This window comes from Trachurus japonicus, chromosome 23 (assembly GCF_045865225.1).
Source record: "Trachurus japonicus isolate A0001 chromosome 23, Traja_1.0".
In the NCBI taxonomy this organism is placed as follows: Eukaryota; Metazoa; Chordata; class Actinopteri; order Carangiformes; family Carangidae; genus Trachurus; species Trachurus japonicus.
In genome coordinates, this window is record NC_140929.1 from 9,333,234 (window position 1) to 9,360,035 (window position 26,802).

The 26,802-nt window shown below is 42.0% G+C and overlaps 1 protein-coding gene across 4 annotated transcripts in view; it reads right to left on the reverse strand.

Moving 5' to 3' along the window:
- anks1b (ankyrin repeat and sterile alpha motif domain containing 1B) overlaps positions 1-26,802 on the reverse strand; it is a 223,172-nt gene that overhangs the window by 117,197 nt on the left and 79,173 nt on the right. For 3 of the 4 annotated variants that reach the window (XM_085769577.1, XM_085769576.1, XM_085769579.1), the window contains exons 5-10: positions 26,217-26,360; positions 19,852-19,927; positions 17,589-17,690; positions 13,533-13,655; positions 12,306-12,493; positions 7,748-7,879 (exon numbers count right to left, since the gene is read on the reverse strand). In XM_085769577.1, the coding sequence (XP_085625703.1) occupies positions 7,748-7,879; positions 12,306-12,493; positions 13,533-13,655; positions 17,589-17,690; positions 19,852-19,927; positions 26,217-26,360 (765 nt within the window). Of the gene's footprint in view, positions 1-7,747; positions 7,880-12,305; positions 12,494-13,532; positions 13,656-17,588; positions 17,691-19,851; positions 19,928-20,773; positions 21,037-26,216; positions 26,361-26,802 lie in introns of those variants that run through there. The other variant, XM_085769578.1, reaches the window with a different exon arrangement.

Consider the following 26,802-nt stretch of genomic DNA (forward strand, 5'->3'; position numbering starts at 1 on the left):
GAACAGGAAGAGAGCCGACAAACAGAGGCCTCCTCTGGCCACTAATTAGCAGGTCGTACGCAGCGCTCCTCCAACTGCAGATGCCAGATTAAAAAGTTTTGAGTGTGTGTATGTGTGCGTGTGCAAGGGCGCACGGCACTACACATGACGGAGGGATTGCACTGTATGTAATGGTGTGTGATTTTATCTGTGTAATAAGTTAACGCAGTGTGGTGTCCGTTTGATGCAGTTAACATGTGAGCTCATGTGAGAGCTTACTGCATGCGCCTGCTTCCTCGATATGTGCGCATAACTGAGTCTGGTAAAGTTTTATACTGTGTGTGAGCTTGTGTGTGTGTGTGCATAGCTGATAACACAAATCGGAAGTGTTATTGCTCTGGTCACGTCCAAGGAACTTCTATTTTAATCGCATGACTCTCTCTCTTCCTCTGTCTCTTGTCTGTTTAGCTCCGTACTGTAAAAGTCACAACCCAGTCCATACACTGTACACCGAGTTCATAGGCCATCAGATATGAATAGAGGCTATAATTTGCTGGTATTTCCTCATGGAGGCTATTTGATTAGAGAGAAAAGGGGAGGAGGGCTGGACACCAGAGAGGACAATGGAGCCTCTGAGGGCCTCATTGAGGGGAGAGATGGAGGGAGGTGCAGTCATGAGGGGACAGTAGAGAGGGAGAGAGACATACTGAACAAGAAACAAGAGATGGACAAATCAAGAAAGAAAAGAAAATCAAAGGCCACACTCTTCAAGAATGATAGCAATCTCGTGGCATGTGTTAATTAGCCTGTTTTAGCCTTCAGGCTGGCAGCAGGGTGAAGAGTTTGCAGCCGGGCCATTTGGGCTGTGAGGCTATATTTAGGCATAGTGGTGGTGTTATGTACTGATGCCAGTTTGCCCGGCACTTCAGTGCTTTATTATTGTAGTTTGGAAGATTCGGTTAGTGATCACAGTTTTGTTCTCACACAGGTACAGATTCATGTAATCTGTCCTATCTCTCTATTACAGTACAACAAGTCTTTGGGATGCTGTGCACAGCTTCTATGCTGTTGGCTTTTGTTTGCCAGGAAATTGTTGAATTTAATCCTCCCCTAAAAGCACAAAACATCATCTTTATATTTCTGTTTGTGTATTTAGTCGTCTTAAGTGTTTATTTTTGCTTAAGACAGAGCCGAGCTAACAGTTTCCTACACTTGATTGCAAGAAAGCAAATACGTGTTTCCCAAATTCCTTTAACTGTTAGAGAATGAAAGAGATAAAAATAACAGTGGTTGAGAAAAAAAGAGAGACAGAGAGAGAGAAAAAGATATAGTGAGAGAGGTTCGGGCTGGTCATAGCAGGGACTGCCTTGCAGAATCCATGACTGGCTAATCCCACAGAAATCAGCTAGCTGAGCCACCCAGGGGACGCCGACAGTTGCTCCTCAGAAAATAACACCCTCCACATTCCCCCGTGATGGCTGCTGCATTGAGCAAAAGCTCAAACTGTGGCTTCCCTCGGCTCCACGCTTAATCCCACTGACACGGCAAACCAGCCGGAGCAGGAGGCTGCTGACAGAGAGTCGGCTGCTGTGTGACCAAACCTTTTACCGCGTTCAACTGCCTGTTTGAAGGAGATGTTGTTTGTATTTAATAAATACAATAAATCCTTTGACAAACAGGTTAAGATGACATGAGCGCTCTGAGACAATGAGGAAGCCTTTCACTCTCTGTCACATCAATGTCATGATGAGAAATTTTACTGCATCCAGTTCAAAATCCTTTTTTTTTTACATTAATGGAGCTTATAACTATTATGTCTTATATCAATTCATAGTATACTGTATTGACTTGTACAATTTATACATCCTCTGTATGCATCCGTCGTCGTAAATTCCAAGCAACTACAGAATATTTATACTATGCAATTTATTTTTTATATTTTCACTTGTTTCCCTAAAAAGAATAGTAAAAAAATATATATATAATAATACATTAAAATAAAATTGGACTCAGTGACTCACTGACTCACCCATGAGTTTCCTTGTTCTTTGTGTACCTGGCAGAACATTTACTGGTGGCTCACGGTGCTAAAAATGACTTCCCATTTGTTACGTTTATGGGTACTCAGCTTTTTATATCTCAATCATGAAACAGGGAATAGCTTTAGAGGATGCTTACAAGTCCCATTGCATCCACATCAACCTTGAACACACACACCTTACTGACACAGCTATAGCACAGCATGACAGCAGATCTGCCCTTGTTTTTCACAGACTTTGTTTTGTGGATAGTTCGTGGTGTGTTGGGGCTACAGGCTCTGTAACTGCAGTCTTAACCAATAAAAATCTACAGGACATCTCTTTTGTATATTTTTCAAGCAAATGAAATGAATACTGTACTTAAACATAATTATAACCCATATATAATAAAGCCCATTGTCGAAATTGCTTGCTTTTGTGCAACCATCAATCCAAATATATTCAATTGACTACAATATAAAATAAAATGATTGAAATTCTCATGAAAAGCTGGAAGTGTGAGTGTTGTGCATCTTTGTGTGAACAATGATTGAAATTAAACACTCAATGGCATTAACAAATAGTCAATGAACAATGATTCTGGCCTTACAGTAGTCACACAGTAGTACAGTTGGTATCTGGAAAAGTTGATTCGCTAGTTTTCTTTACAAAAACTGACTTTCCCTTTTAAGGTACAGATGCAGGTTAAAACAGCTATTGAAACTATCATTTAAATATATCATGACCTTTTCACAGCCCAGGTCTTAACAATAAAGAACTATTAAATATTATCTATAGCCAACAAAACTTTTACATAACTAGAAAACTTATAATGAAACCCAAACTATTTAATATACAGTGGAGTCCAAAGGTCTTACACTTCTGAACCTCACTGTATAAAATCAAACACCTCACCCATTCTCCCACAGAGCACGTTCACTCCTTCATTTGCAGGCTTATAAAGCTCTCCACCAAATCCCTGCCCGCTCAGACACACTCGCTCTTTGATGTTGCTTAACATCTGCAAGAGCCCTCGTGGGTTTCTGATCTTAACCTGTGGCAGCACGACACGGACGCGCTCTCTCTCTGAACACCTTTAGACTGCCAGGGCTGAGACCATTAAAGGTCAGCAGCCTCCTACTGCAGAGAGGAAAACAGCAGGAGAAAGAGAGGAGACTAATAGGTAAGTCTGAGTGAGTGTGGGAGGAGAGAGAGGGAGGGAGGGAGGGAGGGAGGGAGAGAGGTGGTTGAACAACAAGGAGGAAGATGGAGAGGTGGTGAAATGAGGAGAAGCTCGGAGATTCAGTCAAGAAATGCTGACGTGTGCGAATCTGTGTGACGCACCTGTGTTGATTGTGACTGAGATTTGTCAATGGTGGACATCCCACGCCTGACATCTCATGAATTTCTGTGTTGCCTGGCAACCCTGTGTCGACCTCTCTCTTCGTCTGCATCTTTTTTATTTCTTGCTTTTAGCTTTCTCCCTCTTTTCTTCTGCTCTTTTTCACTTTCATGGAGTGAAACCTTGACTTGAAAAACTTCTTTCTTCCTTTTTTTTAAAAGCCGACATCGCAGAGGAAACCTCCTCCTCCTCCACACGCAACTCAGCGTCAGTCGGTGTTCACATGGCAATGGTGGGAGGAAACCCGTGGCTGGTGACGGAAATTCGCAACATGGGGGAAGCTTCCTAATGCAGACATGAGCTGTATGGCCACACACACACACACACACGCATATATATATATAAACATGTGACATGCTAAATTTATTAGCTTGAAACAGAGAGCACCACTTTGGTTTTTCTGGATTATATAATAAAATCTACCGTCTCGATCGCGTGCGCTGTGTAACGTCATTAATAATCACATGCACCTGCTTAGCCATGTGCACACACTGACACAAACAAAACAAATACAGAAGTTTCGTCAGCCTGAGCTTTCCTTAACACTACAGCATGTTAAAGTGCCCAAGAAGTTTCAAACCTTAAAGATGCTATAATCAATATTTTTTACAGTGACGAAGGGTTAGATCACTATTTGTTTGCATGAACGGGTGGATGCAAAGATTTATCTGTCTGCAGCTACTGTACTGTCAGCTCCCCTGAGGTTGTCAGCATCTTTCACCTCATTGTTTTCATTTTACAATGAAACAATACAAATTCTGTATTTATGGAGGAACCTTAAGTCAAACCTGATGATTCTTCCCTCTCTCTGATTTAGTCACTGCAGTTCCTCGACTGAGAGTCTTGAGTGACGGCTGAACAAACTCGGCATTCAGACAATCGATACAAAGGTTAACACACTCCTCTGCAGAAATATAAAGTGAAAGAAAAATAAGCCAGAGAGAAAGATGAACATAGGACAAAGAGGGGTGATATGAAACTAGCCAAAGGAGAAAGAAGTCGACAGATCTCTTGCGGGATGATGAGAAGAAAAGATGGACGTGAAGTGAACGACAGAAACGTTCCTCTTGGTCCATTCATCCTCAGAGAAGAGGCACCGGCGTCTGTCTAAATGTATCACAATTACAGAAAACAAATTAGCATGGTGCTAACTTAATTATGTAATAACAATTTCTCTTTCCTCCCTCATTCTTTTCCTTCCTTCCTCATATCCTCTTCTATAAAACAAACACACACCCACAAACCCACCCACACTAACTCAAGATGACACGCCAAATTCAGACACACATTTGTACGGAAACACACAAAACCTCCTGCCACCAACTACGCTGTATATACCAACAAGCTCACAGGCATACTCAAACATTTAAAACACACAATTGTTTTTTTTTTTTCTTCTATGCATCAACAACTTAGTATACACACAAACACACACATACACACTCACACATCCAGGTGCAAACCTCTCCAGGCAGAGTGCCAGTCAGGCAGGCAGGCTGCCAGTATACAAGACAGAGGGTCTGTTGTGTAGTAAATGTCAGATGTCCTGCTGTTTGAGCCAACACGCATCTCGCCGTTAAAGAGTCGTCTGCAGACATTTAACCACACTTACATACACAGCACGGAGAGCTGGGAGGGGTGGCGGGGCAGGAAGGAAGAAGGAAAGATGGAGTATTGATGCTAGGAAGTAGGGCAGAGTTTGGATTCTGCTTGTTTTTCTAGGGATTTGGGCTAAAAATGCAACAGGAAACTTGACACATCTGGCAGTGAGACGTGAGTGGTGAGGATTTCTACTCACAAATGAACTGGCCCACATCAGGGTCGAGACAACATGACATTAGGAAGGTCAGATTTACTGATCCAGGAAGTCTCTGCCACAAGGAGAAGGACTTTTCTGCCTTTTGGTTAAAGGGGAACTGTTCAAGTCAGGTCGCTTTTCCGCTGTTTTGCTAACCCGCCTCCTGGCCATGTGCATTTGTTTACAACGAAGGCGGCGAGAAGTCAATCAATGAGAGCGGTACATAACGTTATATATCATATACAATGTTATGACATGTATATTTGTGTAGTCTCATCTGTCATAAACAAGAGATTGCGGGTTATGGGGCATGTTTGTGTCACGGTCCCGCAGAGACAAAAGCTGGGACACCGGGGCGGCAGTTGTTTTTCAACCAAGATATGCGACGTGGACGGAGAGCCTCCATTCTCCCCATAACAAGTTACAGGTCATTTATTAAACCAAAGCTGTTTAATTTAAGATAAAAATCCTGCATAGTTCTTCTTTAATTCATAAATAATTTAGCTAATGTTCAAGTCCTCTTTTGCCTGGCTTTCTATTTGAGAATATTTGTGAAGGAAACTATATGTCCACATACTGTAATAATATGCGGGTCAGTTTAAATGCCCTTCATTCTCTTGTGTGGGTTAATGGTTATAACATCAGCTCAGTCCCATAGAAGCCTTTTAGAATAATATATTCTTTAATAACACTTTAAAGAACTTTATCACCGTTTTATTTCAAAAATTTACTGTACATTAATGACTAATAAAGGCTGCAGAAATAGTTGTATTCTAAATGATAGAATGAAAAAACAACAGATGTAGGAGTGCCTGACATATTGCTATAGAAGCAGTGTGTAAGAGGACCTTAATCTATTCCTGTGGGTGGATAAATGAGCATAGTTTACACACATTTTTCATTTGGACAAAGAAATCAAATGAATGGAGCTCAAAGGAATGGGCCTGGGACACTCATGTTGCAGCCTAAATTTGATTTAGGTTCATAAAATGGGGAGATTGTATCCTTTTAAATGCAATTTGTGCTTGTAGGCAGCAAGCTCATAATATGGTTAAGGCTATACATTTTTCCACAGTTTATTGCCAGTTATTTTTGTTAACCCTTTTAATACTGTAAAGTAATCCACACCGTCGTCTGCTACACTAGCTTTGTTTGAATCATTTGTATTTATTTCTCTAGTTTTAAATTACTTTGTAATTATTGGATAATGTGCATATACAAGACACAGCAACATCTGCAGTCATATCGAGATGAAGACAGCCTGCACTCATACACCCGTTGTAATTAACTTGTCTATTTAAGCTGTCAAAAGCTCTGTCAGTGCTGCAGACGTGTAAGTGCTGCGAGGAATACAAAGTGCTCCCATGAATTGCTGAGATCAGAGATCAGATACCAGGTTTCATGTTCGTGCATGCAACTGTATCACATGGGGTTTCCTGACAGATCAATCGATCGATGCTGGTCCTGGTCCTCTATGAGATATGATGGTGGTCAAACCAGAGAGAGAGAGAGACAGATACTGAACAGATTCACAGTATGTAGAGCGGCCAGGAGAGCCAGTCTCTCTAGTGACGGCTCATTCGCTGCGTTCCCACGGTAACCAGCAAAAGTATTCACTCAGAACAATGGCAATATCACTAGCCTGTAATTTCAGTGTAGTGGATAAGTGTGTGCATGTATGTATGCTGCATTGCTCTCTACTCCATGTGATAAACTTACTGTGCATCCTGAACCTAGTTTGTTATTTTGCATCTTAAATCCTTTACATACATTTTTTCCTCATCAGTGTTCACTCAGTACCCCATGATGCCAAAAGAAAGTTTCAGAAATATTATTAAAAGGAAACAAAAAACTGAAATAATATAGTATTCTGACCCTTCACTCAGTAATTGCAGCTCCTCTGGCAGCGCTTACAGCCTCAAGTCTTTTGGGTCTGACACAAGGAGCTTTGCACACCTGGATTTAGGGGATTTTCTGTCATTTCTCTCTGCAGATTGTCTCGTGCTCTGTCAGGTTGGATGGGGACCGTCAGGGGCCACTTCAGGTCTTTTCCAGGATGTTCGATTGGGTTCATGTCAAGGGATTTGGCTGGTGTTGCCTTTGCCTTGTGTCTCGGGTCATTATCCTTTTGAAAGCTGAACCTTCGGGCCGGTCTGAGGTCCTCAGCCCTCTGGACCAGCTTCTCATTAAGAATATCTCTGTGCTTTCCTCTCAGCTCTGACCAGTCTCTGCACCTCCACACAGCCCTCGTCTCAATACACTGTATATAGTCTGGTACTTGCCTATCTAAATTACATCCAATCAAGTGCATTTACCACAGCAGGACTCCAATCAGGGTGGACCTCAAAGATGATCATTAGAAATCAATAGGCTTCTGAGACAGATTTCAAGTGTCAATTTGTCATCACAGGGTATCGAGTGTGGACTGATTAGGGAAAATTGAACACTAAAAGTACATTATAATGCATTAAAAATATTCTATATGATTTAAGTGATACTTGCCCAGCCACAATGGATTAATTCAGACTCTGTATGCATGTGTGTAAGTACCTGTGAGAGGCTGGAGAAGCCGAGGTTGCGGCAGCCATTGCAAGGCGTCAGGGCCTCCCAGAATCCAGTGGGGCCACAGCTTCTGTCTGCCTCGTCTTCTTCCAGTGCCGGAGCAAGAGGCGGTGTCGGCCGCTGTGAGATAGATCAAATTCAGAAAACAAAAATCAATTCCCAGAACTCCATCATGACAATCGATCAACAGTGAGAAGGTCAAAGGTTAGAGGACACACAGTATCAGCCTGTGCTTTTATAATGAAGACCTTAACAGCAAAGCCCAGAGTTTAGATGGAGAAGAGATTTAACAGGACCCACAGGGAACTGCGACCCAACTCCAGGCAACTTTACAGAGCTTTTTAGCAAATGTTTCTTCTTTTTCCCCCTCCTCTTCTCTCCCTCTCTCACTCCTTAACTTGTTTATACTGATCTCTGTCACCCACCGTTCCTCGTCCCCTGCACACCCACAAGAATAAACCGTTGCCCAAATCTGTGTTTTGTTTTGTTTTGTTTTGTCTCTCCAATTGCTCGCTTAGGGTGTTTGTTTGTAATTTGTTGTTGCTGCCGTCTGTGTTTGTTTGTTGTTTGGTTGATCACAATCACACACGTGTTGTTTTTCACTTGAGCTGCGCTATTAATAAAAATAAAAAAGAAGAAGAAAAGAAAAGTGAAAATGTGAGAAATCAACAGTCAAAAAAATGAATTAATAGAAAATTCCTGACCATTTAATACAGATAAATGTTAATAACTCCACATTATTACAGCTCTGAGGGCCACAGTGCAAAGGGTTAAACTGGGAGAAAAAAGGTGCAGAAACAGCAAAACAACTTGCACACACAGACACGCACACTGTGTCCTTTTCCTGGGGCACTTGGGCTCCCAGGGGGCAGATGTGTGAATGAGCTCTGTGCCATGAATGTCAGGGGGCAGACACAGCCCACCTGATAGCTCAGCGAACCATGTGATGCAGCGGAGGACACAGGTCACAGCAGATTACATAGACAGAGCCAGTATCACTGCAGTGTCTGATATGTAGCAATAGGGGAGAGGAATAGAGACACCGTGGTGGCGAGGGAGCTGCCAGGGAGCCGAGGGAGGTCTAATGTAAAGAGGGAGAGGATTAAGGCAGGGAGGAATTCAGAGGACATGTTAAAGACAGGAGGACATGCTCAGAGAAAGGGCTTAGACAGGAGGGAAACTAAGATACGGAGCTGTGGAGATGTTTTAGAGAGAGAGGAAAGGACAGACGGGAAGAGCAAGAGAGCAGCAGAGAGGCTGGAGATAGAGGCACAAAATGAGGCTGAAAGCAAAAGGTCACCAATTGTTCCAGATTGCAAAGGGGCATCTGCCACACTGGAATATTGATCGATGTAAAACGGACTGCAGTCTTCACATACACATCACATGCTGCACAGTATGCATGAACAATAGATGCATACATCGGTTTATTGCAGTCAAAATCAGACATCAGCCTTTGTTCAATAGAAAGAACACTTTATTAATTATTCATGGTTGAGACCCGCATAACTGATCAATATTACATTAGCCGTCTATGGGGAAACCCTTAAAGGGATAGATTACCTCTTTGGGAATCTGTTCTACTTAACTACATTATGATACTGTTTTATGACTTGTGCGCCTTCTCAGGGCTTGTTAACAAGTTGGATTCTTCAATTTGAGGTAGGAGACCGAAAATTAGATCAGTTCTGTAACCTGAAGAGACATAACTGCAATCTGAAGCTTGTTATCTAAGATTTTACTGATTTTGGCAGGAAAATAGCTTTATTTTTAAAGCAAATCCATTTAAACTTATCTTTAGTCGGTTTAATGCCCCCAGACATTTAAAGGCTTTGCTGCTGCCAGAGGATCAACCACATCCTGAAGGTTTACATTTCTTTTTATAAAGCATGAAATATCTTGACAAGAGTTAAACAGAATTTTAGTTTGGTGCAAAGTAGCACGTACAGTAAGTGATATAAGTACTATATATGCATATGCATAAGTAATACCTGTTTACCTTGTCCCTGTTAGCATGCAGCCCAGACTAAAGTTAAATGTCTAATTATCACATCTGAGAACAGCTGCAGTTCTTCAGCTAACTTCATTTTTGTTTCATGTGTTAACATTTGAAACAACAAACATACACAATAAAATTCAATTTCACTGAAAATAATGAGTTCTACATGAATCTGGAAATTGGTTTTTCAGTCCAAATGCGGCATCAGAGACTTTTAACACTGCAGTTACAGTTTGAATTCAATGGAAACAGTGAATGTTTCCAAGCTGGTTCCCACAATATTAACAGATAAGCAAATATGACAAACGTTCACTGCTTCCACATTCTCCACCTTCCTCTTTTATGTGTTGCTGTAAACAAATGTCCTCGGGACAGGGACTGTTTGTCAAACAGAACAAGCTCATAGTGTTCTGGGAAATTTCACTGTGTATTTCCTGACATTTTTCAGACAAAAACAAGTGCTAAATGACATTAAAAGCAAACCAACACATTAATTGATAATGAAAATAATCTTTGGAGAATGATTAGGCTACATTCAATTTCATGTAACAATAGAAATCGTTACCAGTGTCAGTAAAGCAGGAGCATTGGCATTCAGAAACACACTCATTCATCAGTACACATATGGTATTCACTGATTTGAATATGGGACATGCACATAAACATGCATTTCCATTAATGCTTAGTTTACACACAGTGGGCACCGAGGTGATGTGAGAAGCCTGCCTGTGTGCCTCTGTGAGTGTGTGCTGTCCCGGGTTTTTAGCATGTTTTATTCATGTGTAATAGACACATTGAATCACAGACTAATGGCTCCGGCCACATGCACAGACACTGTGAATGTCAGTAATAGAATACAAATTGGTACTTACAAGACAGAGAGAGGGACACAAGATGGATTGAGATAATTACACCTTAAGCGAGCAAAGGTAGGTGTGTGTGTGCACAACATACACACACACACACACACACACACACACACACAACATAGCTCAGCTCGCTTTCATATTGAGCTTATTATAGAAATGGAAAAGATAATGAGCTATTGATCAGTGTCACAATATTGTTCGGTGAGGTATTTGTGATTGTGCAGTGCCGCTGGCGAGCGAGGGGGAGAGAAATGGAAGGGAAAACAGAAACAGACATGGCGAAACAAGCCAGCGACGAGCGCGGTAAATCGCATTTTTCTTTGGATGCTTGTATGTATGTATGTATGTGTGTGTGTGTGTGTGTCTGAGCGTGTGTGGTCTAAAGGCTCAGGTGGGAGGTCAGTGTGATAGATGACCTCTGTGTGCTGTGAAGCATCTGACTTCCTGCACGGTGGGGAAAAAAGCCCAGAGCCTCGGCGCTGCACGCTGTGCTGGCTGTGATTCTCTGGTCGGCTAATACTGATAAAAGTCGCCTATTTCTAACAAGATGGACTTCAAAAAATACATCCTGATCACTTCCTCCCTCTCTCTCTCTCGAGGGAGAGGAGAGAGTCAGCGTGTGATCAAGTGAAGCAGACACCACTAAATGTATTTCAAAGAGCGGTAGAAACAAGGTCAAGAAAAAACATATCTGCAGGCTGCGAAAGGCTGAGCACAAATAATAATTATAATTCTAAACATATCCTCGCACACAACACTCAGCAGCCGTTGTGCTCCAGCAACATCACGAGAATACTGAATTGGACAAGTCGGCACAGCGGCATCGGTCTGTCTGACACTGCCCTCTGTTGTCAACACGGACAAAGTACAAGAATTTTAAAGGCAAAGAATCTTCCCACACACACATGCAGTACTGTAACTAATTTGGACTCATTGTAATGAGATAACTTGTGTATAAATAATGAATGTATTAAAAAGATGCTGATGTTTATATTCTGAGGAGGGAAACTGCTAAAAACCTGCTTACAAGCAACTCACATAGAACAAACAGATTATTTGTGCTCATCTAAGGATTTGGTTGTTTTTGTGCAGCTACTAAATTAACAAAGTTTGAACTAAAGTTGAAACTTCATTGTCTTTATAGTCCAATAATCTACATATATGTTGATATGAGACAGTTTCCTTTGGTCTTCAGATTGCTGCTTGTTTCCTCAAATCAATGGTCTGCAACCCAAAGGATGTATAATGTTATGTAACAAGGACATAAATCAGCAAATGTTTTGCATATAAAAAGTTGAACGAGTAAATTTGATTTTAAAGTTCCCAAAGGTTTAATTTAAATTTTTTATTTGATTGATGACCTCAGTGAATCATTTTTTTCTCAACCACTCATTTCCGCACATCTTCAAACAACTTTCTGAATTTATTAAGTGCTGAGTTTAAGTACTTGGTGGTTTTAGAGAGTTGTTGGGTTCATTTTGTTATTTGACAAATATTAAAAAGACACATACAGTATTTGACTAGAAACTGGAGGGTTAGGGGGTGAGATGTTGGGGAGGGATGGGTTTCTTTTTTTGAAAATGTGTCTCGCTGAGGAGCCTCCAAAGACATTCCTCAAGAAAATCAAACATCAAACCCTCTCTAACGCCTCAGCCCACTCTTTAACTTGGTGCCGTACCTTGCTGCCTCGAGTCAGGGTGCCGTTGGGTCGATCTGGGCGCTCCTCGTCAGATAGTCGCCCGCTACCAAAGCTGTCCATGGAGTGGGAGGAGATGGTGTGGCAGAGCTCCTCGAAGGAGTAGTCCCTGTCCCGGCACTTTTTGATCTCGTGGAGCAGTTTGGACAGCTCACTTGTCACAGCATCATCTGTGGTAGAGAGAAGAAGAAAGGAGGATGATACAGTATATAAACTCTCTATAGTTCTGCAGCATCAGTTTTATGAATGAAGCCAGTTCCTATTACTGCTAAAATAAAAACAATTAACATAAACTTACACAAGTTCTCTTCTTTGATTTCTAAACCAACAAAACACACTGTACAGTTCAAAGAGGATTAAAACACATTAGATTCCTCTATCCTATTCCCCTGATTTAATGCTACAATCAACCTTAGGCAGAAAGCAGCGACAGAACTAATGGCTGCAAAACACACTTCCTCCGTCTCCCCCTCTGCATCACTAATGCATTCAAAGTCGCATCCAGGCGCAGTCTGAGGAGCAAACTGTGCTAATCACTTTCTCTCGTCTCCCTCCAAGTCTCCAAGGTAATCAAGGTAATTATGGTATCTGCTGACAGTCAATGAGAGTGGAGATCAGATCCGCTTGTTGCAATGCCGCGTTCGAAACACAGATGGCAGCGCTGGACAGGGGGAAACGTTACGGCTGTTTTGGAAAAGGCAGTGATGGTTTTTCTCCACTGAAGGAGCTGCTCGCCATGACTGCATTTATATTGCAATGTTTTTACCCGTGTTGCAAGAAAAGGAAAGAGCTTAAATCAGGTTTTGAGGTTTTATTTTTTTAAGAAGACACAAAAATGCACAAACATCAACCTGAAATATATTCTGCTTGAAAGATAACGTCCTCCTCTAAGGCTGCCGGGTTTAGCTTTACTTACTTATGTGGATTAATTTTTGATGCTGATTCTTTCAGAGATGTTGAGGAATTTTTTAAAGCGTATTCTGAACCTCATGCAAAATGTATTTTTTTCCCCCTGTAGAGGTTGTTATTTCACATCTCCTGCTGGTTTCTGTCCCAAAATCTCATTTGCACCTCTTCCTCCTTTTTTTTTTGATTGGAGCCTCTCTGGTCAGAACACGACCTTAAATCTTCAGCGTTGAGCCATTTGATTGCATTGTGTCTATGTGTGAGTGTGAGTGTGTGTGTGTAAGTGTGTGTGTGTGTACTCACTCTTATGTCTGAGGGAGGGGGAAGCAGAAGGCGAGGGGACAGAGGTTCGAGGTGCTGGGATGGGACACTTGCGAACAGGCTCGTCCACGATGCTCCTCCTCTCCATCTCATCCATCATGTACTCTACAGAGACACGGAGACACGGGGGAGACGAGGATGGGGTGAGATGTGATGAAAGATGAGGAAGAGCAGTCAGAAATGTGTTGGGAAAACAGGAAGAAAGTGGAGAGAGAGAGACACAGGCCAGAAGAAAGAAAAGTTTGGAAGGAAATGGTGGCAATGAGAGGGAGGGGGTGGAGGAGGAGGAAGGGGAGGGGGAGAGAAGGAAAAAGCATTTCAGAGGCATTTTACTGGATCAATATAATAGCACAACCATCAGCATGGTGAACAGATTGCTCTGCATTCAATTCCCACTTTTCAACGCAACACAAATTCATTTCACAGCTTCTGCTAATAGAGCACTCTGCTGTTCATAAAGTCAAAGGAGGAGAATCATGTAGGAAAAGAAAGAAAGAGAGAGGAGGAGGAAGGGGAGGGAGGAAGAGAGAAAGCAGGCCGGGGTCTGGAGGGTGGGGGGCACCAAGACTGGCTAATAAACCTGCTTAAGTAAGACATTAGGAGCCGAAAACACCAACACGCTGCTGCTTACACAGTGAAATCGATGTGACAGCTTCCTGCAGACTTAATGAGGACCCCTGTTAATTAGTGGTGTCCACATAAATAGTCAGATAAATACAATAACTTTTTATTTACATAAAATAAAAAAGAAAATATAATTTAAATGCATTTCCACAATACAGCAGCTTCCTCAGAGTCTGAGCACACAAAGAAAAGGAAAAGGCCTAAAGCCTACTTAATGGTAATTTCTCAAAAACAAAACGTAAATCGTGGCATTGTGCTTTAAAATAAAACAAATCACTGTCTATGAACAACATCATCAAACTTGAATGAATTAGGAAAGTGAGTGTATTTCTACCACTATGTATCCAGGTATTCAGCTGAGTAATTATGATACACAACCAACACATTTGCATACACTTACACCGAGTATGGGAATGATGTGTATCAAGACTCGAAGAGGAAGGATTAGAGCGACGGCACTTAGACACCAATCAGACTGTGCTCCGTTTATGAAGAGTCTGCTGATGTGTATTACAGCTTTAAACTGCTGCACAGCTCTGTGGCAACGTAACCAGTTGCTGCTGCTGCTGCTGGGCAGTAAAAAGTTGAACTCTTAATGAATTCTAACAGTGGGATGAATCATTCGCCGTAAATCAAATGAGAATCTATTCATAACGAGGTGCCTGTGGCAGCCACAGAGCCCCTCGGCTGGTACAATTGAGTAAATGACAGGTCTTTTGCTCCTTGTGTGTGTGTGTGTGTTGTGTGTGTGCGCACGCGTGTATGTGTGTGACTGTGTGTGTGGGTTTGTCCTTTTCCATCTCCCCTCCAACAGGAAATGGCATGCAGCTGATCTTTTCACCAAGTCACAGCTGTGTCCTTTTTCTCCCCCTGCCTCTCTCATCCTCTTTTTCTATCTGTCTCTCATACAGACACACACACACACACACACACACACACTTTCAGTCCCCTGTCTATACTGAAGTCCAAATCTCTGTTTCCAGCTCTGGTTTACTGAGATGAGACTTTGATGACTGCTGTCCCTGGCCAATTAACTACTATCACAGGGTTTATGACATTTAAAAAAAAAAACATTAAAAAAGCTATTTAAGTCGTTAAAGATGTTTTCAGTGATTCTGGATGTCTTAAAGTCCTTTAAGTTACATAAGTACAGCGCTGACTGAATATTTTTCAGTATAAGATTTAATTTGCACAGCACAGGATCTGAGCAGCAGAATCAAAATGAAACTATAAGTTCAAGTGACATTGCAATTAAACATGATGTGCATACATTAAGGGGGGTTTTCCTCTTTCTCTCTTTTTTACTAAAGCACACCAGATGCTTTCAGCGCTAAACATGAAACAGGAAACCGGAATCACCACCATTACGATAACGGCGAAATTCCTCTGCCTGTTGCATCACTGGGTTTTCCCTGGTTTCACAGCTTCAGCTTCATGTCTGTTATTTTTCTAGTTGTGGCTAATTTGTTAACTGTTACGGCCACAGTCAATGCCATGTAGGATGTGTGGTCCCCTGTGCATGATTGCTTCCAGCTGCTGGAAGAGCGTTTGCCCATCCCCACACTTCCCGCTTGCTTCCTGTCATCCCGAGCCGTGGATCCTGATCGGAGCAGTTTGGCAACGTCTGACAGTCGCGCAGCTGGGATTCTCAGCCCGCCAACGTGCCGCTTGTTATTGTTTCAGACTGGAAGATATTACGCATAACTTGCTAAAGTAGTACAGGGCTACATGGGAACTGGGGCAGGAGTAGTCTCAGTTGCTGAATGTACACATTCAAAATTCCCTCGGTGAGAGATGCTAAGAGCAGGGTTGCTGTCCAGACCGTTCCTTTGGTTTTTTCGTAAGTGTGGCAAAGCCGTCTCTCCCTCCATTTACGTCTGCCTTTATCTCATGCTCCTTAAATCATCTGTAACTATGTGCCTTACACACACCCACAGATTACACAAGGACAGATAGTGAAGGGCTCCAAGCCACAGATTACAGCGTTCACGCTGAGCCTCATAATCACATCAGGACAACACTCTCTTTAAAAGGTACCATGCGGAGAATATTTAGGTCCCCGGGGACTGAAGAGCCGTCTCACACTAACAATCTCTGGTCACCCACAAAACACACTGCTGTAAACATGGCAGGTGAAAAACTAAGATGAGGAAAACTGAGGGAAGAAAACAAAAATGTCAAAATAATACTTATTTCCTAAATTGGTATGTGGTGAGAGCCTGTTTTTATAAAATTATGACCATACTGGCAACATTTTTGACTGTTTTCATTAATCTTAGCAGCTGTGCTTTTTTTAAACTGACAAAACATTCAAATTTCAGCATCGGAAAAATTAGGATTGCTGTCTTTTCCTGTCATAATTTCTCAGTAAAGTAGGAAAAAAACTTTTAGCATCTGTGATAAAAAAAAAAACAATCAGTCAGCTCCAGCCCTGTTTAAAAGCACAACCATATGTTCGTCCTTCATAAGATACAGTGGCATTTTCCCATCAATGTTGATTTTGCAGCTCTTTTGAACCCGCTTTTAAAGTTCATACAATTCACATACAGCCATACAATGCACCAGTCTGCCATCTAATAATAACCCTACTACTACTGCACAACTACAGTCTGTATAATGCAACCTAGTTAATCCATATTTGAATAGACTGTGTTTTTAATTGGATGTAAATACGCTGCTGTACACCACTCATAAACTATGGTTATAAACTTTAAGCTGACATTTAAAATTACAAGGGGCGTGAATGATTGATTTGAATGTATTAATTATATACTACTGTATATTATGGGTGTGTTAAGGAAAGAAAGCAAACTGCATTGTGTCTAAACGAATTCAAAGCACAGAACATGCAAAAACATCTGATCTCAAAGCAATCTATTCATCTGTAACATAGTCCAGGAGATAATTGATTTGGACTCAGCTCAGCTGATAAGACAATGGCAAGGCAGATTTGACACAACCCTGCATTGTGCGTATCAACAGAGCTTGAGATGTGTAACTATGAACTCTCCCAACTTTAGCAAGTAAACACATTCAACAGCTTCCATTGTTTCCCATTGAAAGAAATAAACTTCCTGGAAAACAACATTTCTCGACAGGATCACATCCGCTCAACGCAACAACATCCGAAAATGAAGACGGCCAGCCAGCCACGCACACGAGTACTGTACAGCCTATATCGACATGGCTGCGAGATTCGTCAAGGTCACTCTGAAAGGTTTGCAACACCCAATTGTCAACAACTGAGTCTATATAATAATATAGAAAATCTGTACATTGGGTCGAACTACATTTACTCTGCTCCTAAGTTCTGCAATGGCCCAATTTCGCCAGTGAAATTCAGCTAAATATAAAAGTAACTATGTGCACGTGTTTGTGTGTGTATGAAAGTGTGTGTGTGTGTGTGCATCTTACCTTGGATAAGAGCAGTGATCTGCTGGGATTTCGGCGCAGGATGTTCCCTCAAAATCTCCAGAGCTGTTCTCCCCTGACTATCTCTCAGATTGGTCTCAATCCCTGAAACATACACACACATACACACATTTACACAGGGTAAAGGTATCATCACAACACCACCACAAACACATTGAACTACACACATGGAAACACACACACACACATTTCAACACGAGACAAGAGCTGTTGACACACCTGTTCAGTTGCAGAACGAGCTGCCAGTTCCCAGAGGATGAGCATGATTTTATGAATAAGTGACATCTTACATGCTTTTCATTTAGTTTGAGGGGGACAGAGGATTAACACACTCGCTCTCATACTTGATGTTAATTTACAATCCCAGACAGTGACACATTCAAGAATGCACGAAACATGGAGACAGACAAAGATGAGACTCACACACACACAAACTCAGAAACCGCACTCTGACACAGATACACACTTTGACTCATGGAGAATCACAAACTCACAAACAAGCTGAATAGATACAATGAGGATTTTTGAAGTCAGTGTTTACTATTCAGAGGTTTTCCTGCACTGCAGTGCATTTAGAAAGTGTTGAGTGTTCAGTTTTTTCACCTTTTATGTTGCAGCTGGGTTCTGTTTTTAATCTTAATGCTGAGTTAAACTAACTCTCTGCTGGTTCAAGTTTCATTTTTAGAGATTTGGGTTACAACAGTACAGTTTCCAAAGTCAAGATTTATGCTTACTTAATGCATTGATTAAAATAACTAAATAAAAAAAAAAGATACAAGTTCTCATGACTAAATTTAAAACACGACATGGAGATATTTTTGGCGCACTGAATGTTTATTTCAGCATCCTCTTTGACCACTTCCCTCTGCGGTCCAGTCCATGATCTACAATAAAAGGCAGGCTTGCCCTTCTGCATGCCTACAATAACCCCCCTCCTCCCCCTCCTCATTATGCACAGATACACACAGTCTTGTGGGTTAAAGTTCAGGCCAACACAAGACTGTGTTGCTCCAGGAAGTTAATAAAATCAAGGCCAAAAGAACATGGCCACCCAGAGGAAGTCCTGCAGGAAACAGGAAGTGCTGAAGGAAAGTGGGTGGAGGGTCGTGACAGCATCAAAGGAGCAGCAATTTTGAGTGGAGGGAGTTTACATTAATAAAATGTATATTATAACCGGTTTTTTTTTGTTTTGTTTTTTTTGTCGTCATTTGCTAAAAGACATTTCTGCCGATCAGGACGTCTTTGAGTATTGATTGAGTACCGCTGCTGCATTAGTAGATGGGTCAATTGTTCCCATAAAGGGATTCAATGGTCAGCAACAATACTCAAGATAAGCTGTGGCATTCAAACCGTGATTGATTCGTATTAAGGGGCCCAAAGTGTGCCAAGTAAACATTCCTCGTACCATTACACCACCATCAGCAGCCTGGACTGTTGGCACAAGGCAGGTTGGGAATGATCATGGATTCATGCTGTTAAAGTCCAATTCTGCCATTACCATCTGCCGCCTCAGCAGAAATCCAGATCCATAAGACCAGACTTTGTTTTTTCCAGTCTTAAATTGTCTAGTTTTGGTGCGGCAGTGCCCACTGTGGACTCATTATTTCCACAGAGAGGAGTGGAGCCTGACATGGTCCGTCCACCTCAAGCTTCCACGTGGTTTGCCATGCTTTTCTCCTTAACTCCGTTGTAAAGAGTGATTATCTGAGTTCCTGTAGCTGCTCTGCTGGTACCAACCAGTCTGACCGTTCTCCTCTGACCCCTCTAGTCAACAAGGCCTTTCTGTCCACAGAGCCGCCGGTGAGTGGACGTTTTATTGTTTTTGGCTCCATCTCCATTCTGAATAAACTCTAGAAACAGAGTGAAAATTTGCAGGAGGAAATCTGATGTGTGGTGTCAACATTAACTGAGGCTCTTGACCTGTACTTGCACCTGCACCTGCATGATTTCATGTGTTGACACCAGATAAATATCAAGCTGATTGGACTAAAGGGGGGGAAAAAATGGCCAAAAACAATAATAAAACTAAAAGTCCAGGATTTTCTAACAGTGTCAAAGAATGTACTGTAGCAGACAGATGTAGTTCACCTGAGGGCATTTTCAACCCACAACCCTTAAAAAAAAAAGCATGTTGAGCTTCTAGCCGCAGGTTAAAATAGGAAGGGGAAACAAGACAACACACACACACACACATACACAAGTTTTTGAGAGTTTTTGTTTTGCTGGGATACATTTATAGACCTACCTGAGTCGAGCAGAAGGCGAACTACATCCATCTTTCCAAATAAAGCCGCCTCGTGGAGGGCACTGCCATTCTCTGTCTGAGAGAGAGAGAGAGTGCGTGTTAATATTCAATCATTTCAACAACAGAAAACGTACAAAAATAGACATCAGACAGAAACCCACACGGACCGGGAGCAGGGATGGGAATTAAAGGGGAGAAGAAGACAACATTTTCTATTTAAACTCAAGAGTTTCAGAAAGCAGGAAGCACAAGGTCACAACGATTCAAACCATTACACATCCCAGTTTCTCCTCACTGGCCAGTTGTCAGCCTCCAGCGTTACCAATCATTGGGGATAATACAGATATGATGCAACGCATTGAAACTACAAAAGGGGGTAGGGGGCTCTGCTAAGTGGCTCATCTTGGATCAGCAGTGATGAGAGAGACAATTACTGTGACAAGGCCCCACTTTTAACGGAGCCACACTCAGGAGCCACAGGTGGAGGCGGTGATTTTATATCTTTTTGTGTCCTCAGGGTGGAGATTGTTTTATATCTCTGCAGCATCTTCTACATAAATTTAATGGCATCATAAGTTTTTGGTTGTAAAAAGAACAGATGTCAATGCAGCAGTGTGATTTGCCTCTGCATGTCTTTTTATTTTAACTACTAACTAGAACCTGAAGCTGCATTCACGCAGCCATGGTAAAAAAGAAAGAAAAAAGAAAAAGAAAAACACACACATGCAGCAACATAAATAATATGCTGAAACAGTTGTATCCTTCACAGATGAAAATCTGTACTGACCCCAAAACTCCCAGGCTTTAATGAAGACAAATTATTTGGGCGACAGCCAGATCTGCCGTTACACACATGGCTGGGAAAATCAAGTCAACACAACACTGACTGCACCAGATCAACACCTACTGCAGGGGAACTTACTTTGGTCGTCCTGTTTCCTCTACAACAAAAGTGTCATCGCCACAGCGAAGGGAGCTGATGGCGATACGCCGCATGCAGCTACGCCCTTAAACAGTCAAAGGTCAATGGTCCGGTTAGTTGAAGAGTTTATTTCAGGTGTAAATCCAAGGTTTAAAAAAATAAAGCGACTGCGAGTGGTCGCATTTGCAGCATAAATGACCGTATAGAGCCGTGGATGTGCAGCCTGTGGAGCCAATCTTTACCCACATGCACACAAGTCAGAGGAGGTGGGAGCGCAGGAAATGAGCCACCCCCTTTTCCTCACACACACACACATACACACACTGTTGCCCTCTTCACCTTCCCTCTCTATACCACTTCCCGTCCTTTTTCCCATGGCGGTTATGGGGTGATGTCACAAGGAAACGAGGAAGGCGATTCTCACTCTCTAAGAGTTTCCGGGAATTGAAAGGCAGATGACTTTCTGTTTCAGAGCTGCTGGCTGAAACGCAGCGGTCACTCGCCAACGTTCTTGATGATGGGATGGGATGTAATTCATCATCAAGTCCACGTCCAAAAGGCCCTTTCTGCTGTGTTTACGTGTGTGTTTATACTTTTTTGACTTGTGCTGGCTGGCTACCTGCCCATCTACTGTACCAACAGCGTCCTCCATAGGGATTTCCCCTCAGTGAGGAAAGGAAAAAGAGAGATTCATAGAGAGAGAGAGAGAGTGACTGTACCGTTTCTATAAATTATTCATTCACACTCAGACAGACCTATATGGCTTGACTCCAATTACTGACCTGTACTATCGTTCTCACTCTCTCTCACACACACACACACACACACACGTACATACACACAACTGCTTTCAACTAGTGACAATTTACAAGGTGGCCATCTGCGAGCCGCCCACACCATCCACTCTGTACGTTCAGCTGTACAACTCTGATGCTGTGGCCTTGCAGAAAATATTATACAAAGAGGAAGCGAAGGAGGGAAAATACAAGAGGAGAGGACAGAGAGAGGGAGGTGGGAAAACAAGGACAAATCTAAGAACAAGAGCGTTAATGCCAGTCCACCAGAACAAGACAGAAAGCAGGTGCCCCAGGTGTGTTGATCAACTGAAATATGATGAGAGTTAAGCCTTTATATGACACATTATATGCTGTAACAAGTTAGTGATGTAGTTGTAACTCTGCTAGATCATTAACCAAAGAGCAGTGGAGCAACTCGTCCTCTTGACTGTCAGGACAATGTTGTTTCAGGATGTAGAACATGATAAATGACCTCGCATCATATATTTCGGGACAGACCGAAAATAGCTGCACCTGAATAAAGTCACACTATTCCACTTTTTATCAGAATCATCCTGTCAAGTCGAGTAGCATTGTAATTTATCACAGACAACAACCTGGCACACATGGACTTCTGAGACTATTGTAGTTTTGGACCAAGCCTTTTTTCTTCAGGGAAATCCTTATCTATATTTTACCTATATTGCAGCTGATGTTATACAGCTGTTTGTTCACTGTGCACATGGGGGTGTTTGAAGTTGTCATTTAAAGGTCCATTGTGTAAAATCGGGGGGAAACCGTGACATCTAGCATTCAGATTCTAGTATGCAGCGCTCGCTCGTGCTCACTGCGCCCGTTGGCAAAGTGACAGTGGCCTCCGAGGACAAAAAAACTTGTATTCCACGACTAGGAGTATTTCAGGAGCATGGAGCGATGAGATGAAGATCTAAACCATTTTACGATATGTCTGCTGTTTCCCTCCTCCTTCTTTCCTTCCGCCTTCTTCTTCGTTGCTTTACTTATGAACGCGAAACTTGCCAAACGTGCTCTCAACCTGGCTGGATTTTCTGTTTGGGCTGCCGTACAAACAAACATGGCGGCACAAGATGGCAACACTCTCTAAAGCAAGACCCCTGCTATATGTAGAATAATTATAAGGCTACGAAAACCAAACAAATTCTGTCTTATAGTGATTATTTACTAGTACAAATATATTCATCAGATTTTGCCAATAAACCTTGCCAAATATTACACACTGGAACTTTAGAGGTTTTATCTTGTTACCTGAAACCAGAATATGATCAGCGCATGTATTACACATGACTGAAAGTGGATCATTACTGAGTTAGTAGTGTGTGCTAATTTAATTACTTGAATTAAATGAATGAATGGATTAAATGACGATACTACTGTATTCTAACACAAACGGCTGCTCACTAAACTCAAATTGACCAGACAGTTTATCCCACCAAGGGTGCAGCTCCTTCACCAGGTGTTTCTGTCAAATCATCATGTTACTGTGTCTTTGTTACTGTACCGTGTCAGTATTAGAGATAACACAGGAAAAGAGAAAGATGGTCTGGTATCTCTTAGCCACAAAGAGACAGGGCAAAAAAAAAAGAATGAAGGTGGAAATTGCAGAAACAATTTGAGGTAGGAAAGGCTTGCAATGCTCATCAACAGAGAGAGATTTGCAGCAGCGTGTATGGTGCAGAAGATGAGGCAAATCAAAGGCATGTAGTGTTCATCTTCACTAGACACATGGAGCCCGGGGCCAAATCCCTGCAGAGAAACACAGTCCTCCTCTTCAGATCAGAGCACAAATGCACATGAACACACACACATATACACACACACACACTGCAACAAGCACAGAAGGCAGAGAGGATGGGCAAAATGCCGCTGAGTCATGCATCTCCTCGGTGTGCGAGCACCAGATCGACTCCCGTATCCAACAGGTCAAGTTGTTTCTGTCTTTTCCAGAGATTAAATCCACACACATGACGTCCGTATCCGCCAGAAATGCAGTTGCAATATGTTTGTGACAGATTTGAGCATACTGTATTGTGGAGGGCGGGGGCAGCATGTGACAAAGTCTTTTCCTCAACAGATTTGTTTTCTTGCAGCCAAAGACCCTCCTCGGAATTGAACTGTACTAAAAAAAAAAACAATTTGATTTGATTTACGTGTTTAGATGTAGCATCTGTAATGCCATATGTTACTGTAGCAAATTAAAATCAGGTCAGCTCATAATTTGGCAACAGTTGAATTGAATCTATAGTCTTGGATTCGTTTAATTTATCTCAGACTGTGCAGTAATAAAACTGTCAGCATCAACCTCTCAGTGCTAGGGGAGGTAATAAAGGCTTTGTGGGATTTGTTTATTCTCGTGTTTGTTGGGCAAACCCTGATATTGATTATCCCCCCTGACTCTGTGGCTCCTCAGCATCTCAACTGTCTTGTTTCTTGATTCAGACCGAGCAGCTTTTCTAAGGCTTTGAGACTAACTGAGCTCTGAAAACCCTTGAAGCTGGTTTTTATCTTCGATCCTTCATAATCTCAAATTCGAGTTTGAATCCAGTCAAGGTCCTTTCCTGCACATCGTCAACTCTGTCTCCCCTGCTTTTCCTGCGTATCTCTCTCTCTATTGTCACTGTCAACAGCGACAAAATGCTCCACAAAGAAAAAATCTACAAAAAACATTAATCCAAGCATGACGCAAGGCCTCAGTGCAAACATCAAGGTGGAAACAAGTGCAAGGTTTAAAGGGATAGTTCAACATTTTGGCAAAATGGCCCATTGCCATAACCCCTATAGTTTCAGGAGTTGGTTTGTTACCTTTAATTGTCGGTGCAAACTATTTTTAGAACGGCGGAGCAGAGCCGCGAGCTGCTCAGAGCTACGCTACGGAGGCTCATGGGATTTCTTCCTCATCAAACTCATCAAATACACAATCCAACAACTCCAAAACGCTCTGGTGGACAAGTTGTGACCTGCACATTCACCACGCTATGAGATAATGACATAACATTACGAGACAGAGGGATTATGGCAATGGGCCAATTTGCCAAAATGTTGAACTATCCCTTTAAGTTAATCAGACTATGTATGAAATGAAAGTACAAAGGATGAGAGAGTGGGAATGCGGTCTCTAAATCAGTACGCCGCCTTGTTTAAGTTCTCTTGCTTCTTGCTTGTGCATCCTTACAAGTCTTTAAAATATTTTAAAAAGTCTTGTGGTGTGAACAGCAGTTATTCTGATCACACAATCAGAAAAAGATTCAATTGAAATAGTCTCAAGAGACTGATTAGCACAGCAAATGGTTGGTTTTCTACACATTTAAGACAAGTGAAGGAGTCAAATATTTTAGTTTGTCAAAGGCAATCGTCTCAAGAGAAAGAACACAGCGAAGCGTGGCTGCGTTTTGACAGGGCTTCAGAAAAACAAATGGCCCAGAAAGGGTCAGGACAAAGCTGTGTTTAAATCGTCCAGACAACTCAGAATACACAATAAGATAAAATGTAAATGGATGAAGAGAAGAGCAGTCGAGACAGCGAGACAGAAACTGAGCGGTAATAGACACCACATAGTGTACGTGACTCTGCATTTCTGTTCTCCTGACTGATGATGTAGCATATGTAAAGGCATAAAAGACACGGTGAACTCTCAGGACCTCTCAGGAACACCCTGTCCTCTTCCTCCTCCTCCTCTTCTTCTTCTTCTTCTTCTTCTTCATCCTCCTCCTCCTGCACTCTCAGTCTTTTCTCCAAATCAATTATTCATCCCTCTCCACCACCACACCATGGGAGGCATACACCACATATACATGCTCTCTGATACACATAGACACACACACGCACACTTTCAAAAAGGGGAATCTGCCAAACATTTATGCCTGTGGTGGATTATATACACAAAACACAAAGCTGGCAGCCCTCTTTCATTTAAAACACAAGGCAGAAGCCATGAAAATATTCACACGGAGCAGGGACGAGAAGGAAGAGGGAAGGAGATTCAAAGTCACAGCGATGTTGAAAGATTTAGTCAGACAAAAAGAACAAAGAGATATCTTTCTAGTCACCTTCTCCACTCGCAGCTACATCAGATAATTCACAGAAAGTGTCAAAGTCAAGTCCCTCTTTATTTCTCAATCCTGCCTCAGACCTGGCACCTACTAGCCCTATGTATCTGTACAGTAAATGTGTACAAATGCGACAAAACCCCCACACAAACACAACATTGTACAGTAATTCTCCTCTCTGAGTGGAGTGAAATCGTTGTGTCATTCAGGTTGGAAATATTTGCTTTCCATAGCACAAACATTAATAATTGATTTATGGTTGTCAAAGCAACAAAAGCTAATTTCTTTCTGCTCTAAATTGACAAGGTTATTGGTGACAATCCAAAAACCACAAAGCTCTAGCTGTCTATCTCCATAAAAAAAAATTAGAGGGGGTTTGGATCAGCTTGAGTAACCGTGCCAGTTCGGGTGTTAGTCTGGCTCAAATGCAATTTTGCCAAAAGTTAAAAAAAAATGATATTCTTATTATTCCATTATTATTATCTTTGTCCATAACAGGCCACTATAATTTGTGCCAGAAATCTGTCCTTGGATGAACGGTAGAGGACACAAACGGCTAAAAACAGCTAATGATCTTTTTCTTACCACACAGTTGACGTCCATGCCGGCCTCGAGCAGGGTCTGGACGGTGCTGTGGTGTCCATTACGCGCAGCCAGGTGAAGCGGAGTGTGTCGGCGAGTGTGGCTGGTCATGAGGTTGGGGTGAGCGCTCACCAGCATGCGCACCACCTGCGCATGAGAAAAGCACGGCGACATGTCAATGACAAAGACAGCAAACTTAGAGGAAACTGGGACCTTGGTCACTTTTTTTTTTGTACCCATGAAAGTTAAATGAGTGTAAACTTCAGGTTTGATCTTCTATTCCACAGAAAAGAGACAATGCTGTTGTCAGATTATCAGAAACAAAGAGAAAAGGCCTCTTTAATTTTGCAGCAATGTTATATAATCCCATTCAGAGAACTCATTTATGGAGGTTTTGCAGCAGAAAATATGTACCATTGTTTTTGTGCTCATGTCATTGTCAAGGACACATGAAAGTTTGACCAAATGCACTGTGGCAGATAATTGACTGTTTGATGGACTATCTTGTCAAATCACAGTTTAGCAATCATATCAGAGGAGGCTAGTCCTGGAAATGGATGGATTTGGGTTCAGGCTGGTGTTTTATTTT